The sequence below is a fragment of the Anticarsia gemmatalis genome, chromosome 17, assembly GCF_050436995.1.
Source record: "Anticarsia gemmatalis isolate Benzon Research Colony breed Stoneville strain chromosome 17, ilAntGemm2 primary, whole genome shotgun sequence".
NCBI classification, from domain to species: domain Eukaryota; kingdom Metazoa; phylum Arthropoda; class Insecta; order Lepidoptera; family Erebidae; genus Anticarsia; species Anticarsia gemmatalis.
This window is the reverse complement of record NC_134761.1, coordinates 8756031-8774647: the sequence shown is the minus strand read 5'-3', so window position 1 is coordinate 8774647 and position 18617 is coordinate 8756031. Positions and strand designations below refer to the sequence as shown.

Genomic DNA, 18617 nt, shown 5'->3' with positions numbered 1-18617 from the left:
CTAGGAGACCTTCGCCCTGACATTAGCCAGGAATAGTCATTGGGTAAATTTATTTTGCTTACAGATACAGAGTCAATGGCAATAACTCTTGAAAAATATGTTTAAAAAAATGAGGGTAGTAAATCTAACTAGGTCTTCGAGCGGTTTGAACAACTTTGACACTAGATTGACCACTAACCATACGATAAGAAGAAGAAAAAAAAGTAGGTCTGAAATACCTTTCATAACGAAAGTAGTAAGAGTATTCTCACAGATGGGCGATAAAATTATAACCTCTACGTACTTAGCAGTTACCTACGAGAAAACAGAAAGTGGAAATCGGTAACTAGTCATCCTGTCAACTCTCAGTGAAAGTTATTCGCGCTAATAGAAAATAGTAAGGATGACTTTATAAGGAGACTAGGCCTAGAAATATTCTTCATCCAGTTTGCATACATACACGATATTCGAAAGGAGGTAGGTAAACTTATCCTTGTTCCGACGTCATGGGATGTTCACCTTGCTATATTGACCATTATAATAAAGGTACGAGTTTTAGTGTAAAAAGAACGGACGAAAAAATGACTTTTGCTGCATTACCTACATCGCTGCATAGTTAAATTTTTTGTATTTTACGAGCCGCAACCAAAACTGACTTGGAATTCAGAGAAACACTATTTTCAAGAGAACCATTCAATACGGTATAATTTCTAAATTCCCCAAACAAAGCCTTAACCTCAGTTGACATTGAGTGGAGTAGTTTATTTGCATAATTGAACCCATGGGTGTACTGGGTGAAGTGCTCTGGTTTAGTTCCTTACGTGCAGTGGCGAAGCTACGATATGGCTAGGCACACTGGGGCCTCGAATTCAAGGGGGCCCTGGATTGTGCTCTGCCATGTGGAAGAGTCTGCACTCCACGCAGGGCGCAGGCGTATGTACAATATATTAGCCATGTAAAAAAGAAGGGAGGCCCTGGATCAACGAGCCGTTTTTTATTGTGACTTGTAGTTTAGGTTTAGAGGGGTCCTAGTTTATTTTTTTGTACCAAGACCACGGACCTTTTATTTTCTACCCTACTCGCTTTTGTGTCGTGAAGACTTTACAGCTAAGGATATAAAGCAAAACCAGACCCGGAACAACTATTTTTGGATCGCGCAAATATTTTTTCCGGTTCCGTGTGGAAATCTAACCCACGGACTCCAACGCAGTGGTAGTGGCATGGCGACATTAACCACTGCGCCACGAAGACAGTCAAAACCTACTATACTACTAGCAAGACTAGCTACTCTATGGGTTCCATGTTCCATTCGGCAGGAACAAAAGACTCCACTATATCGGACGACAACGACCGAAGACGTTTTAAAAGTCCACCATTATGCATAATTTTACTGCTGTATTTCTTTCTTTCCCTTTTAAGTGCAGTTTTCCGTGTATCTTTTATGTTTTAGCTGTTAGTACGGTAATGGGGTGTCTGTTTGCATGAGAATATCGTAAGGCTTCTTTGATGTGTTGGAATAGAGTGTTTTTATTTTTTGTTGCTCTTTTGATGGTCACGGAAAGTGAAAGTGTATCAGTAATGAGTGAGTCTATTCCTTGATGGTATAAATATATGTATTTTTTTTAGGCAGGTGAGTGTAGGATATATACTTAAATGTTTTACTGATTCGTTTCCAATCAATTTAAAGATGAACAACAATAAATTAAATATTATTTTTCAACTGTCTTATAAAGGCATACATGCCGACACATGCCGCAAATATCAACAACAGCTCTAGATTGGAGTTACATCGAGATTTTTCCAATAAAATAAGACTAGAAGCTTTTCATAATGTAAAATCCCATACACATTCCTCGAATTTTGAATAAAAAACAGTAAGCGATAACCCAGCTAGATAAGATTCCTATGTTCTAGTTACATTGCGATCATTAATTTGTCATTAAGTATTTTTATATTCATACAAAACACCGTAATTACATATAACTGTGTATGTCACATTCACATACCATTGAACAAAATAGTCGAAATAACCCATTTTAGGTCATTACTACTATATTCCGACGACTTACTTCCTTTCTTTCATAGGACCAGCGTGGAAGGTGATTGCGCTAGATATATTTGTAGGGAAAGGCGGGAAGCCTTTGCCCAGCCGTGGGACACACAAGACTGAAAAAAATCGGTGTATTTTCAAAATAACGTAGTTGTCGGTATCACCATCAGATGCATAAGTCTGCGGGTCATTGCTATTATATGTTCCCAATTTCATATACTTTCACCAGCTACAAACCTTGCATACAAGGCTCATTACTAAGTTGTTAGACTATAAAATCGTTTTACAAAGAAAAATCGCCGTCGAGTTTAGTATGGCTCATTGAAACGTAAACATATTCATATATAAACAAACAAAACTTCACATTTACTATTAGAGGTCATAATTCAGTGATATTTATTAGCAATAATATAAATCTAAAGCATCTCTTGAGTATATAAACGGCTATTATGTAAACAAGGCACGTAGCACGAAAATAGATCGAAGCAGGGAGATATACCCTTCCTAAAATGCTCTTATTGCGTTTATAAGAACGTATGTACTATGCAGATATAACTACTTCATAAGAGCATTTAAGGCAGTTTTAATTCTAAGATGTTGAAGGGAGTTGGTTAGAAGAACTTACAATTACTCTTTAAATATAGGTTATATTAGGTCGGGGAAAAAGTTTTTTCGCATTATAGTATGTATGAACTTGTAATAAAATATTTTCTCTACATAGAAAAGCTCGATATTTGGGTACCTCACTAGCTCACTGAAAGAAACCTAATGAACCATGTACTCATTTGTGATTCTTGAAGCCAAAGAAATTTTATTACAAGTTCATACATACATACTATAATGCGAAAAGACTTTTTCCCCGACCTAATATGTTGCAATCTGATAGAAACGTTTATACAAAATACATTCCATAACGAAAGAAGTAAGTTTGCTCACTTCTCACTCTCTTAGATGTTGAAGGGAGTTGACAAAGCGAGGCGAAACAGGAATTTTGTGGAATGTGAGACGAAAATCGGAGACGAAGCAGGAACAAATCGTTGATTAGTTAGTAGAAGTTTGGAGGGCTGTAAAAAATCAGTCACAGTTTTCTTTTCTTTTGATACCATGGTACCTCTGTGGCGCGGTCGGTAGTATATGCGACTGCGGTGCGAGAGGTCTCGGGTTCGAATCCTGGGTCGGGCCAAAAAAGTCTTTTCTGAGATTTTCTGTTAAGAATTTCTTAGAGATTGCCCGGAGTTAGGAAGTTGAGGTCGAAGACCTCCGTGCCTCGGAGAGCACGTAAAGCCGTCGGTCCTGCGCCTGACCTCTCACTGGTCGTGTCGGTTATCCGTCCCACCAAACTATGAGAGTGATGGAATAGAGAGTGTACCTGTGTATTGTGCACACACTTGGACATTATAAACGAAGTCCTGCACAGATGGCCAGTTTCAATGAAACTGACCGCCGTAGCCGTATATCGGCTAGGAGGACATTAACTTATGTGATTGTCACTCCAAGTCACTCAACAAATCAATAGTTTGTATAGAAAGGGTATAAACTGTTTACTCATTATTTTCACCCGTGAGTTATTTCTGTTTCACAAATATACCCAAGGCCAAACACATAGTGTTGACGAAACAAACTTATATTTCAACTTAACATAATAACATTAAAATATATTCTATCCCAAGGACTTTACTTCTTGTAGTTTTATTTATTCCTGGTTATAAATATACGATGAATAGTTTTTCATATAATTTTGTTGAAACATAAGATCGGGATAAGTATCGGTTAGATTATCCGATGCAATTTTGTCACTTGTTTATCATATATAAGAGCGGTGATAGCCGAGTGGTATTAGTTAGCACCTCCCACGCAAGTGGTCGCAGGTTCGAACCTGAGGCAACACACCAATGACTTTTAGAAGTTATGTGTGTATTAGAAATAATTATCACATGCTCCAACGGAAACCTTGCATGCCTAAAATTTGTTTAATACATTTATTGAGGGCATGCAAAGTCCCCAACCCGCACTTGGCCCGCGTGGTGGACTCAAGGCCTAACCCCTCCCTCATTACGGGAGGAGACCCTTGCCCAGCAATGGGACAGTAATGGGTTAATTTATTTATTTATTTATTATATCAATTAGGTTATGCGCTACTTAACCATGAGTTGTAAACTGGCCCCTTGAGTAATTTTTATCAACATTATATAAATAAATCAAAGGTCAATCAAGTAAGCTTTTTACTACTCTTCCACTTTTAAATAAAAAAATCGAAAGATCTATTAGGCTTTCAAAGTCAAATATTCTTTATTTCATAAACTTTAACAAGTATTTGAAATCATCAAAATATTTTTTATCTTCCACCTTTCGCGCATAACCTGCTTAATGCTTTTAGCTAACACTTTAGCTAAGCGATAACCATGAGTTGTAAACTGACCTAAAAATCGTTCACTAAGATCTAGCGAAATTGTTCAAGTTGTTTGGCGGCACCTTTATGATACTAAAGTTAACTACAATTGCCAGTGTACGAATCCCTTTAATCGTATGGAAATTGATACAAAACATTGCAACGCTGAAGTTTATCAGACATTCTATTGTTCCTCCGTTTTCTATTGCATAATGTATGCGATAAAAGGAAAAGTTATGACAAAAAGTAATTATTATTCAATCTTTAGTACTTTGACTTTTGCTTTGTGAACGTGCCATTGTCGTATAGTGACCCGTGCACGCAAAAATATCGCAGGACGTTGACCCCTACAAGTTTTTATGTCATTCGAAACATGTTTTTTTTTCTTTTTATTGACAGTCCGTTGTGTTATATTTAAACGATTATTTAATGTTGCAATGGGTATTTTTGGCTATAATGATAGAAAAAATACGTAAGTAAATAATATAACGATTACCTAGAAACCAGGTGGTCACACGATTTAGTTTACTATCAAAATATTAATAACTTGCAGCAGCCGCGAAACAGCATCATGCGTACATAATACCGTTAAGTTTACTGTGCAAGCAAATCTTCTGGACACCGCTGTGCACTCCTAACCTAACAATAAACTAGATTCTGTATAGTCATTACTAAACTTTCAAACATACATCTGAACTATGCAATAACTATCGTATAAGATTTCCTCAGTTACACGATAATTCGCGCGCCCGCCGGTCTCGTGGGGCCGGATCATCTGCGCAGAATCGCTGATAAAAATCGCATTAGCCTTAATTGGCTCTGCTGCGATTAGTCGGACGGTGTGCCGCTGTATTGTTGTACATTTTCGACCATTCACGCACTTTACGAGCGCTTTATTGCATTACAAACATAATAAAAGGACACAAAAATAATATTTTTTTGACTTTAATGATAATTTGTGGTGATATATTAATGACATTCTACAGGTTAAGGGTTTATTAACATCGTTTTAATCACTTAGGAATATTAAATATTGACACAATTTCGGTCGTCCTCATTTAGCTGCGATAAGTTATATAAAGTTCATCGAATGGAAACGATAAACCTACGTTGTTAATACATATTACCCCGGAAAAACGTTTGTTTGGCTCGGTTAATGACAATAAGTACTTGATCAATCCTTGATAGAAAAGCAATTTTGGAATTACAGACAAGTTAAATATTATTTTTAAGTAGGTGGATCTTCCAACCTTGTACTGATCTATTTCACCAAAAATATATTTTTTACTACACCACTGCTGGGAAAAGGTCCGGAGCGGTGTTGCCTCGGGTTCGAGTCGTCGCGCGTAGGACACTATAGTGAGAGGTGCCAACTTATACCACTCGGAATCTAATATTTAATATTTTTTTATAGAACAACTACCTATATATAACAAGTGCTATAAAACAGAAGTTCATTTCATGAGTAAATAACATAAAAAGCTTAATTATTCAAAGATAAATGTTAACTACATTTCCTAAGCAATTTAATTATTGCTTATCTGATTGTCCGTTATGTGTTAGGAGTGGCCATAGCTTGCACTTATATAATAGCATTGTAAACGTTACAAAAAATTAAAGGAATTTCATTACGATAACGAGTTTTAATCAAAATAAAAAGCTTAGGACTTCCTGTAGATAAATTAACAGGAATTTTCGAATCCTTTCTTCCGACTACATATGTTGGAGTCGACTTCCCGTCGCACCGGGTGCAGCTGAATACCAGTATTTTACATGGAGCTACTGCCTAACAGACCTCTACAACCAAGTACCTGGATTATAACATGATAGAATTCCATGTTAGGAAACCGGTTCTTAGAATGCAATTTTTTTAACTCTGACAAGTTCTACGGAACTTTAGAAAACAGCTTATGTGCTGCTATTTTTATACCAATTTACATCCTTCTATCTTTAGGTAAGAGATATTATAATATGTTTCTAGTCGAAAAACAAGGTAATAAAGGTAAACACACAGGTCGATATCGGTCTGTGTACAATGTACATAGCGTGTTGGCGTGTTGGCGTGCCGTCACTCACGACGTGACAGGGAACACGCACGATGGGCCAACAACACGCCACGAGTTTTGACCACTGCTTGCTTACTTTGCCCATTCGACTTGTTAAATAACAAATTATTGGAAAGTACAGCTTCTATGAGCAACGAAATAGTGCACAATATAACACAAATCAAATATTGAAGAGTACAGCTCCTATGAGCAACGAAATACTGCATAATATAACACAAACTTATTAATAGTAATATTAGTTTTAGTAATTATTTTTAATCCTATAATCTGACTATCTGTAAACTGGAAACCTTGTTTTGTGTTGGAACTTGGAATCAAACCCGTTCTGCTACTGAAACTACGATCAGCATAGCTAGGCTTCAGTCAGTCAACACTTCATCAAATTACATGACAATAGTTACAAAACAAATACTTTGTTTGAATGACCGGGCTAATCGAAATCTAACTATCTACTCGTTTGAATTTAAAAAAAATTGTGTTCAATTCCTATGCCAACCGGAGTAATAACTCTCTTTACAATAATTTTTCGTCCAATATAAATAATAATCAAGTAATAAAATGGTCTATTTACGTAACAAGTTCATTATTTAACGGTGTTATAATCAATACAAATGTTAGTTTGAGCAAACAGTGGCGTGAGACACGCGTCACGACTACACTAATTATTTAGCAGTTAATCTTTATATGTCAAGTTCACAATAAAATACGTAAAACTAAATATTTTTTCGGAGTTTTTAAAAGTTATATCTTGCTCACTATAGTCCAATAACTTAGTATAGAGCTAGGATGCAAGTTCGCATGGTAGAGGAATGCAACATAAAGATTTATTTATATAACACTATTGACCTTTAGACTTATGATGACCTGTTCCATACAGTTACTGTTTGGAAATACTCAGATTTTTTAAATATTAATTGAGAGATCGTGTGTTCAAAAGCTCTACGAAGTTGTCGGACTATAATAAGTTTTCAAATACCTACATATAGTTAACACAGAAATATAAAGAAACATAATAAAGTTAAATTGTAGACAACATTACGGCTTGTTTACTTCACGCAAAACTATAGTAACGCTATATTTGTGCATTCAAAAATAAAATGTGTGGTCAAACTGAAACATAATAGATGCTCAATCAAGTTTTCAACAACACAACGATTACAGTGATATTATTTAAATTATAGCAAACTGTAATTATAATGATGTCATTTGATTGCCAAAGAATGGTCAAATAAACCAACCGCGAACAAAATGACAGTCATTTTGACATTCACGCAAATGTCAAAAATGTAACAGTATGTAATTTGATCAATTTGACCATTGCTTTTAGCCTTCTATACAAAAATCGCGGACATTATTTAATGTCCATGGTAATGTAGCAGTAACGATTTCTTATTAGTTGCGTATGCAGAGGTTGTATGCTAAAAGCGATATGAAGGCTCCATAAATATTTGTTTTTCGTTCTGTACCTAATGCTACTATATTACGCATATAACATCAAGACTATTAGATCCGGAGGTATAAAATAAGCATTATTACAAAGTTAGACCCATGTCTTAAGAAGTGTCATAGAGCTAGTCAAATCATCGGTGTGGAATCTCGATAGTGCCTAATCTATACCAATATTATAAAGGATCTAATCTCAGGAACTGATAGCCTATTTATCGAGGAAGGCTATAGGCTATACACCATCACGCTACGACCAATAGGAGCAGAGTGCCAGTAAAAAATGTAACAAAAACGAGGAAAAATATGACCATTCTCTCTTATGTGACAAAATCAAAGTTGCGCGGGTCAGCTATTAGTAAATATTTGCGTACTGCAATAAAGGTACGATATATTTATACACTCAGTGATATAAAATAAAGAAAGCACAGTTAAAGTCCAAACGCCCTCAAATGTCAACTAATAATGGTCGGTAAACAGCCATTAAACGTTTTTATTACGTACAAACGTGTCAACATAATTAGCTTGTAACTTTACATGTTGCTTTCCAAGTAATTAGGTAAAAACTAATATTTATGTTAGTGGTGATATGTTAGGAATTATATTATCGTTAATGGTGAAAAAATAAGGAAACCAATATATGTTTTTAGCAAGAATGCTTTTAAAAAAACTGGCGATCCTGGCAATAAGCCTAATTCCGTCAATAACACAAGCAACCGTTGGCGCGGTCATTGTATAGATGGGTCACCGCATAGTAGTATTTAAACAGAGCGTCTACCTGCTTCAGAGGGCACGGCACGTTAAATAGCCGGTCCCGGTTGTTATCAATTATTAAGATAACAGTCGTTAAGCCATGTCAAAGGCCTTTCAGGCGGCTTAAACAACTTTGACACTAGGTTCCACTAACCATACGACAAAAAAAAAACAAAAAAATACAGTATAGCTTCGTTAAAAAACGGGATAAACGTCGCATATGACGTCACAGTAATAAATAAAATAAAATGCCAAGTTTGCCACTAGTTGTGACAGGTCAAAGGCCTATGGAATTTATCTTGTAATAAATCAGCTTGACGTAAAGTTCATTAGAATTGGAACTTCAATAGAATAACTGTACGTCAGTCATAACAGTATTGCAACAATTGCGACCGGAATTAAAACAATTGCATTGTTTTAACGCAGTTTTCAACACCGTTTTACTCCGAACTCTATATACGCTAAAATCCGTACCTACGCAAACACAAATAACTAACTACATACTGGATGGCAATGGATAAAATATTGAAGTAATTAGTCTAAAATAAGAATAAAAATATATTATACCTGTAAAAAACCTTACCACATGCCAGAGATTACTTAAAACAGTTCTTGGGGGATGTAATGTCCCTAACCTTCACTTTGTGAACTTATAATCTAGTGCTCCCTTACTCTAGTAGTAAACACCTGCAGCGTGGCAGTGGGGCAATAATAGTCTAAAATAACAATTTTACTAAGTATCAAACTAGAGTGTCGAGTCGAACACAATCAAAATATCACTAAGAAATCGTACAGAAAAATGCCCTCTTAGACAGCAGTAAATCAAAGATTTGCAAGTAAATTTCTTCAGAATTGAAACATCTTTAAAAGTAAATAAGTGGAGGCTTTAACGGCATTTATCAGGTCGTGTATCGGCAGTGCGGCGTGGGGCGGAAACGGCGCCGGAACAACAATCCCGCGCCGGAAGCCCTCGCCGGCTAAACGTATTACATCCAACACCTCGTCTTGGCTATTCATCAGAACATTTGTATTTGAAAGAGAGGAATTTATGCGTTTTATAAAATTACATTATTCGCTGAAGGAGATTTGCTGTATTGTTTATAAACAATTAGGTAGTAACAATTCACCTATCTGTCAAAATAATCAAATTAGACTTCAGAAGAAGGCCGTCATGTCTATTCAATTAATTCTGAGGGAATTCGTTGTTTTTCTTGTCGTCACAGAATAATAACCTGTCATGTCTTATGCGTTTGCTAAAAAACTTTACTTGACAGTGATGATGATAAAAACTAAACAGTGGGAGCACAGATAATTTACATAATGTTTTGGATGTTTTACAAACAAGGCATTTAATTTTCAATAGAGAATTTATACATCAAACTTAAAGTGCACATGGTTCTTGTTTACAAGCTCCTATATCACTTAAGATAAGAAAATCCATCGATCTACTAACAAGCAAGATGTAACGAAGGATTCTCAAACGTTAGTTATTAACAGGTACGTATACATCGAGTTGTCAGAACGCAAAGTTGTACTGATCTCACATACATTCACGGCATTCGACTGCGAATGTATTGGCTTGTGCCTCCACCTCAATCTATGCTTGAACACAAAGGAATTGCACGAGGTAGCCCGTGATAATACGTGGAGAGATCTCTCACTCGTATTAAAATGTATTTCTATACGGATTTCAATAATAAAGGGCTTGTTTGATGGTAGTTATTGACATGTATCTACTCTATAGAGACCGATATAGCCACTTGGGATTCTGTTTTTTACGGTGCGGTGCCCGTACAAGGAGAGTCAGCAATTTACTTTATTGCATATAATTTAAACGACGTATTAATGGGGAGTTCCCAGTAGTCTTACTAGTAGTACTATTGGGAAATTCTTTCCCGATAGACTTACCAACTTAGTAGGACTACGCTTTACTTATTTTCCCAGTTGTCTTACCATATTAATAAAATACAGACTTAATTTTCCCACAGACGTACCAAAAAATTAAGTCGTTTGGAACGAATGTATTCATTAGTTCGCGATCTAACCTGATCAAGTAAAGACACGAGCTACACCAAGCGTACTCCACGGTCATTGTGGCACGTGAATCAATATAGCATGTTTGTGAACATTTAAATCTTTCATTTGTTAACCTCATCGTACGGCTAACAGAATATAGTCCAATAACTTAGTAGAGAGTCTTGTATGCAAGGTACGCGGCTAGCGGAGGTATTCAAAAGACAGATTTAGAACATAAGTGACCTGTAGCGCAATACAGTCGGTACTATCGAGTTTCGAAAGTTTGACATTTAGAATGTACTGCCAAAATAGTTCCTATAACGCCCGTCAGAGGCGCTGATCAGATTTTCAAACAAAATATCTCGATGACAAGCTGGTTGTACTGTAGGCTTATAAACTATACTTATCAATGTTTTAAAGTTTCATATTTGCCTATACAACTACAAAACCTTAATAACTCGAAAGAAATATTCTGTTTCGAAGTAAAATCGTAATAAAATTACACGAAAGCATTGCAAAACTTGCCTAGTTAAAGTAACTTACACACGGGTGTTGAAACTTTATTTTAAAGGACTTTCCCGAGGTTTGTTTCCTAGTTCAGGTCTTAAACGGTCTCTGAAAATTCTAGACCAAAGTCACTGGGTGTAAAAGTGTTATTTATACAAACATACGTACATATATTCATACATACATATATACATACATAGTTACAAACATACAGACATAGATTCATTCATCCATTCATACATAAATACATGTCTGCCTATAATCATGCCTTTTTCCAAGGGGGTAGGGAGAAACCAAAGTACGTCACTTGCTTACAAACTTTCCTTGCTTCATTCACATCCATACATCTTGTCATACTCTTATTTACTCGTATAATGTTCTTTTAAGAGCTATTTACCAGGAGTATATAAAGCAGTGGAGGTTTAAGTGTCTTTCAGATTATGAACCTATTACTGCGTTGATTTTTACGGTTCTTCGTAAATCGATATATTATGTTTTCTTTACTTTAATCGTTATATTATTAGGTCACTCGGTGGTTGCTAAGTTAAAGTTAATTGATATTTATTTGGTCTATGGTGACACCGTTAATGCTTCTACAATGACAGAAGACTCAGTCAAGTATTTAACATACATAAATATGTAATATCACGCCTTTATGCTATAGGGATACCCAGAGATCAAAGAACGCGACTTGGTACGATCCTTACAAACTTCCCTTCTCTTTTTCACATCAATACATTTTGTCATACAGGATCGCCGGTTACAAATACTACGCACCTGCCTATTTTTCTAAGTATTTAACTTGATAGATTATTCGTAAAAGATCTAAAAAAATAATAAATATAGTTTAATTGTGTTAAAGTTAACTAATCAATTCATTTAAAAGCTTTCTATCGAATCGATCTTAATTGAAGCCAACAAAGTTGTAATGGGAAACCCTTTCACACGCGAAACCAATAGAAACCATAGAAGATTCGCACTATACATTTTTTCCAGGTCAATGACCCTTTAACAACTGCTTTGTTGAGTTACGTAGCCATTCCATTTGTTTTTAACAGCATCTTATCAAACCTCAATAAAAAAGTTCTTTACCAAGTTTTTTATGATAAATATGCCAATATTTAGAGTTTTAGACCGAGAAGAAAGATGAAAGACTTTTGCCGCTACTACCGCGCTGTGTAGCTGTTCGGTTCGTCTTAAATACGTTTGAAAGAGAGAATAGAAAAACAGCATGATGCATTGATACGGGTTTCGGATTATTCAGATTATTATACGTGTAACATAGTTACGCTCAACGGTTGGTAAACGATCAGTCAGCAAAGTAACCTTTAGCATGAACATTCAAAAGATAGGTGACCGTTTATTAATATGTGAGTTGAGCGTTCCCGTGCTTCCGAGGGCGTTTAAAAAGTTGATCCAGGATATTCTCAATTAAGATAACAATCGTTAAAGACGGTCATATTTGTTGCCAATTAAAATAAAAGTCGTTGAAGACACTCAGGCAGTGTGAACAACATTGGTACTAAGTTTCATAGGTACAAAAGACTTACCTGGTGCAACCTGGAGTCAGTGCTAACGGTGTATATGCCGTGGCACTCGGCGACGTCTTCGGGCTTGTCTGTGGAGGGCGACCTTCGCCAGCACGCCGCGCACACCGCCACCAAAACACCGCATAGCGTTACACTGCAAACAAACATATTATATCACTTTTATTATGTAATTGTAGATGCATTGCAACTTGGTATAGTCTGACAACTTAGTAGGCTTGGCCTGCATGATTTATCTAGATTATCTATACTAATACCAATATTATAAAGCTGAAGAGTTTGTTTGTTTGTTTATTTGTTTGTATGTTTGTTTGAACGCGCTAATCTCAGGAACTACTGGTCCGATTAGAAAAATTCTTTCAGTTTTAGATACACCATTTATCGAGGAAGGCTTTAGGCATGACATCACGCTACGGCCATTAGGAGCGGAGTAGCAACGAAAAATGTTACAAAAACGGGGAAAATTATGACCCATTCTCTCTTATGTGACGCAAGCGAAGTTGCGCGGGTCAGCTAGTAATAAATAAATTTAACCCATTAATGTCTCACTGCTGGGCAAGGGTCTTCTCCCGTAATGAAGGAGGGGTTAGACCTTGAGTCCACCACACTGGCCAAGTGCGGGTTGGGGACTTTGCATGACCTCAATAAATGTATTCAACAAATTTTAGACACGCAAGGTTGTAATTTTTATCCACTAGTTTCTGCCTGCGACTTTGTCCTCGTGAAATTTCCCGCTATAAGCTATGAATGTACCGAATTTCATTAAAATCGGTCCAGTAGTTTTTACATGAAAGAGTTATAAACACACATCACAAACTTTCGCAAGGATATTATTCAGATTGATCAAGATACGTATAAAAAATCTTTAAATGTATAGCTTAGCGCAATACTCCAAAACTCCAACATGACCAATGGGCTATTTTTTTTAATATATTTTTATCTATGCAAGGAAGATTCTCAAAACAAGAAAATCCGGAAGAAAAATAAAAACCAGAATCTTCTTTCATCACAGCACGATAAATGATTCAAACCTTTTCACTTAAACATTTATCTTACCGAACACAAAACTGAAGAATACAGAAAAATTGTAAAACCCATTATATATTCTGAGGAGTTTATTTTTGAAATATCGATACAAAAGACAAGAGTAAGCATAAAATATTGTTCAGCTCGTGTAAAGACATCGTGACTTGAATACGGATGTCTTCCGTCAATGTAGACTGTAATAGAAAACTATGGATCGCTGTCCTGCCGTGTTATTACGACTTTGTACCGCTTACACTATGAAATATACGGAGGTCAATGACTCATTTACATGATTGATGTAAGTGTATAAAAAGACCAACTCATCATGTAGCTTTCTTTCTTTTGTTTTTAAATAAGACAACTCCCGCCCTAAGAATTGCTCTTGTGTCGCAGGGACTTTTGGAAACATGCAAACAACGGACACAGAGCAAGCACAACCAGACCCGATACAATTATTAGCAGATCGCACAAATAATTGTTCCGTGTGGGAATCGAACCTCCCGACACAGTGGTATCAGCCTGGCGACCCAAACCACGGCCACGGAGACATAACTATATGCTTACATTGAAAAATTCAGAGATTAATGACTCTTGACTAGCTGATAATGAAACTTTCGAATAAAATAATTTTCCTATAGACTCTGTATTTTTAAAGCTCATTCGTGCCTAGCGAATGAAACATTTAATATGTCCTCTTTAATACATTACTGTAGTGACTCCCGCTTAGACGAAATTCAGGCAACCTGAAGGTTGGTGTGACAAATAGTAACCTGTATATAACCCGGGTATATAGCTATCTCTTCATGTGTTATTTACCCGTTAAAGCTTACGTCACAGACTTAAATATTATAATATTAGTTAAAATCTTATCACAGAATTTTGTTATAAACTAAAAATAAACAAAGATATGAACGTTTTACGTGAAGTTATTTCGTATATTTGGGCCACAGTTTAATATCAAGTACGCTGTGACAGCCCCGCACTCTACGAGTTATAATAGACTCATAACTTTTAGCTGCGATAAGCACTGATACCTACATTAAAATTTAAGCTCCTATTACGTGATAAAATTCCACAACGAATTTTCTGTACACACACTTCGGGAACATTGTTTAAAGATTTGACCTATTTTTAACAGACTTACGGTTTCTTCATCAAAACTAACAGCCCAAAGTATAGGGGTAACGTAAAAACGTCAGACAAATTTGTTTCTGCCAGGAATTAAAATAAATGTCAAACAGAAAGATGGGTTTAGCTGTTAGAGCCCTGCCTCACTAGGACGCTATGGCGGCGTAGCTGGCTACGTATCCAAGCATTTAGTACTACTGCTTGGATACGTAGCCGTGACGCCGCCATAACGCCCTAGTGAGGCACGGCTCTTACTTTAGATATGTATGAAGAAACTCGCCTTTAAGAGGGAATTCACTAGGAGGACATACCCACGGGCAAGTCTGCAGGCATGTCTCCGGACCTCGGAACTATTGTTTTGTGTGATATTTACTACTGTAGAATGTTCGTCCACCTAATGATTTCCTCGTTTTTGTCGTCTGTTTATACCCTTTAATATATGCCATTACGATAACTTTTTTTTTTACTAACCCACTGAGCAAGACAAAAAATATAACAATTTTAAATTATAATTTGTTCTCAGTATCTTCGCCGCCTCCCCTTATTTGCGTTGGGCCTAAGACGTGTTTCGTTACGAGGAGAGAACTAACATTACTTTGTAGAGAATTTCATATGTAGTTCAAATATAATTTACTAAAACGATTTATCGTTTAGCTAGTCAGCTGTGTGATAGATGTGTTGGCATATTTTGAGTAATTTATTAACTGAAATTATCTATTTTGATCTACATATATTTAACCTATGAGTACCTACGTTTGGCGCAACGGTTAATGAAGTCACCTGTCACCGCCGCGTCGCGAGTAGGTCCGAATATCGCCCAGGAGAATGATTTTTATACATTTTATTAGAATTATTAAAAGTATATTAGTTTGCTAATTAGTTGGCTGGCGATGGTGACCCTAAAACAGACTGCCTGGTTCAGAACCATACATCCTTGTGTAAAACCTTCAAAATTGGATGATACCTCTTGTTTCTCTACTCAAGAAAATAATTTCGGATTCATAATCTCTTCCTAATTACTTGTACCTACTATGTTTTACATAACAAAGAAAGACCTACTTCCTACAGTATCAAACTCCCTCTATGTGTTTTAAATAACAAAAAAAATCACCTACTTTATCGATTTCTTTATAGAAAGTCACCAATTAAATTTCATATAAGTAACTATCAAATCAACTTTGCAGCAAAATAAAAATAAATATTACAAGTATCAACATAATTAATTCCCACTCATTACAGTGTCATCGTACTGACAGTAATTAGAAATGTCATTGATATTTTTCAGAATATTCGATGAGGTAAATTAACGCGCTCGCCGAACGACGAAGATTACAGGCGCTGATAATTTCATTCATCGCGATTCGACTCGATAGCTTAATTAAACATACTATCTAAATATGTAGGAAGCTTTCATATATGTATGACGTCACGAAGTTTGACGTAGTGTGATTCAACTATGACGTGTGTGATATGATCATTGTCAAAATTATTTTTAGACAAAAAAATCTTTATCTTTTCTAATAAAGTTGGCACCTCCCACAGTGGGACAGTAGTGGGTTACAAAAAATAATATATATTAAGATACCTTATTATATATGTACTATCGAACAAACTGAATCATGACCCACCATGTGCTCATTTTCTAAAACACGTCTATATACGCGTAGGTCGAAATTGGCTTGAACCTACGTTTCCTTGGTGATGAATTTGTTATCTGTCATTATTGCGACAAATATTTGTGCGTCAATACAATAATGCTTCGCTGCCGTTTTCAACAGGCTCCGTGGCGTAGTGGGTTGATGTTACGACTGCGACGCGTCAGGAATGGGTTCGATACCCACTCAGGACATGGTTTATTCGTCCATTATAGGAAATAATGTAACTATAAAAATTTAAATAATATAGGGTAACCAGCATAGTTATTACCCGGTCAAGGAATTGATACACAATTTTGGTCAATATTATCTTTATTTAGTAAAACATTGACTTAAACTCTATTATAAACGCAACTTAAATATTATTTCTAAAAGAGCATCAGTCCTTTGTTTCAATAACTTTATACTTATTCAATATAAAACACTTAAAAACCAGAAATACTAGCGAATACTGTTAATTCAAATGTGTTATCCTTAACAAATATTGCAACAAACTTACTTTTTCTTTTCGAACTACACACCTGTCGCACAAACGTCGGACATGAGTTCTATAAATTAAAAATGCTACCAATATTCTAAAAGTGACATAAATCGCAATAAATTTGAACTGGTTACTTTAGAAATTAAAATAAACGCATTATTCCTTAACATTGGCAATCACTGTATGATGGGCAATGACTATAGTGGTTACCCTAATCGTTTCACAGATTTCTAAATGACGTGCTATTTGATATTTGACACAAATAGGTTTTTTCGTAGTGAAAAGAGTTTAGACTATTTACATTCTAGATTCAAATTAAGAGTGATTTATCGAAAACGTATCCACGTGCTGTTATAACAAAGGTCAAAGTTGATTGTAGTCGTAATACATCATAACACAGCCGTATGCGTGTTTAAAATGTCCTAAGTGCAACTTTGACGCTAAAGATGAAATTCTTACTGTTTTGACGGTGTCAAACGAATTATCGGCAAAATGGGTCATGATTCAGTTGGTTCGATAGTACGTACTAATATTGTTAATTAAAAAACCGCTAAATAGTTGTGAAATAACTTCAATTACCATGAATTTGAGGACAAATGTTATGTTTAGCTAAATTCACACAATCGTAAAAGCAAAAAAAGGATCATTAAGTGAATATGTCTTCATCGTTTCTTTACCACTTAGTAGAGACCCTTGTATGCAAGGCTCGCGGCTGACGGACGTAAGAATCTATAGATAAATTGTGCATGCGTTCTACTAAGGTTTTCTACTAAGTTGTCGGATTATACATGTATCGTAGGTATAAAATTGTCTACAGTAAAAATGTTCTCCATTTGTTAGTGATATCGAAAAGTAAATCGCGATTTTATCGATACTTGAAATATTTTATTTGTTCTTCCATTATAGCATATTATATATTCTTCACATAGAGTAAATTTTTTTTTAACTAGCTAAATCCAGCTTTAGGTAGCGATACTAAACAATTAATCAATAATTAAAACTATATAAAAAGCACTCAAAAGAAACTAATACTTAGAACAGGTGTGTCAGTATCGATTGTCGAGCACAAAGAGTGGAAGCCATGACACGTGGTGCACCAGTTATGACCAGTTGCCTTGACCAATGTTTAACTTATGCAAATTAGTTTAATACGTCCCTCGTATTCTATCCATGAAGGTTTCTTTAAAACTATTTTGCGTGACACTTTTGACGTTTCAAGATTCGTAATAATAATAACTTTAGTGTTAATTTTTTTGAGATTGCCGTAATACTGGAACAGACCCAGTGCCAACACAAGCCTTTAAACTAGGCTTAGGGTTTTGATTAGAATTCATAATTTCCCGATCGCTAGTCTGATGATTCCTTACTGGCTAGACCTTTCGAACTGGCGATAAATTTATAAAATGCAACTTTGACAGTAGGCAGATGAACTGACATAGATTTTTTAGTAAAGGTAAAAGTATTCAATAAATAGTTGTAGTAGTGTGTTAGTAATCTAAATCTAAAGACAAGTCTCAATGTTTTTAAATTTCAACTAGTAGTATAAATAGTATTCCAATTGTTTTAAACTGTTTTAT

At 35.7% G+C, this 18617-nt stretch overlaps 2 protein-coding genes across 3 annotated transcripts in view; one reads left to right on the top strand and one right to left on the bottom strand.

The window, feature by feature from the left end:
- fdl (beta acetylhexosaminidase fused lobes) overlaps nt 1-18617 on the top strand; it is a 107435-nt gene that overhangs the window by 61304 nt on the left and 27514 nt on the right. The window lies entirely within an intron of this gene.
- Nucleotides 1-18617, bottom strand: part of LOC142979724 (uncharacterized) — a 44727-nt gene that overhangs the window by 18787 nt on the left and 7323 nt on the right. The window contains exon 3 of the mRNA XM_076124826.1: nt 12754-12886. Within this exon, the coding sequence (XP_075980941.1) occupies nt 12754-12886 (133 nt within the window). The remainder of the gene's footprint in view (nt 1-12753; nt 12887-18617) is intronic.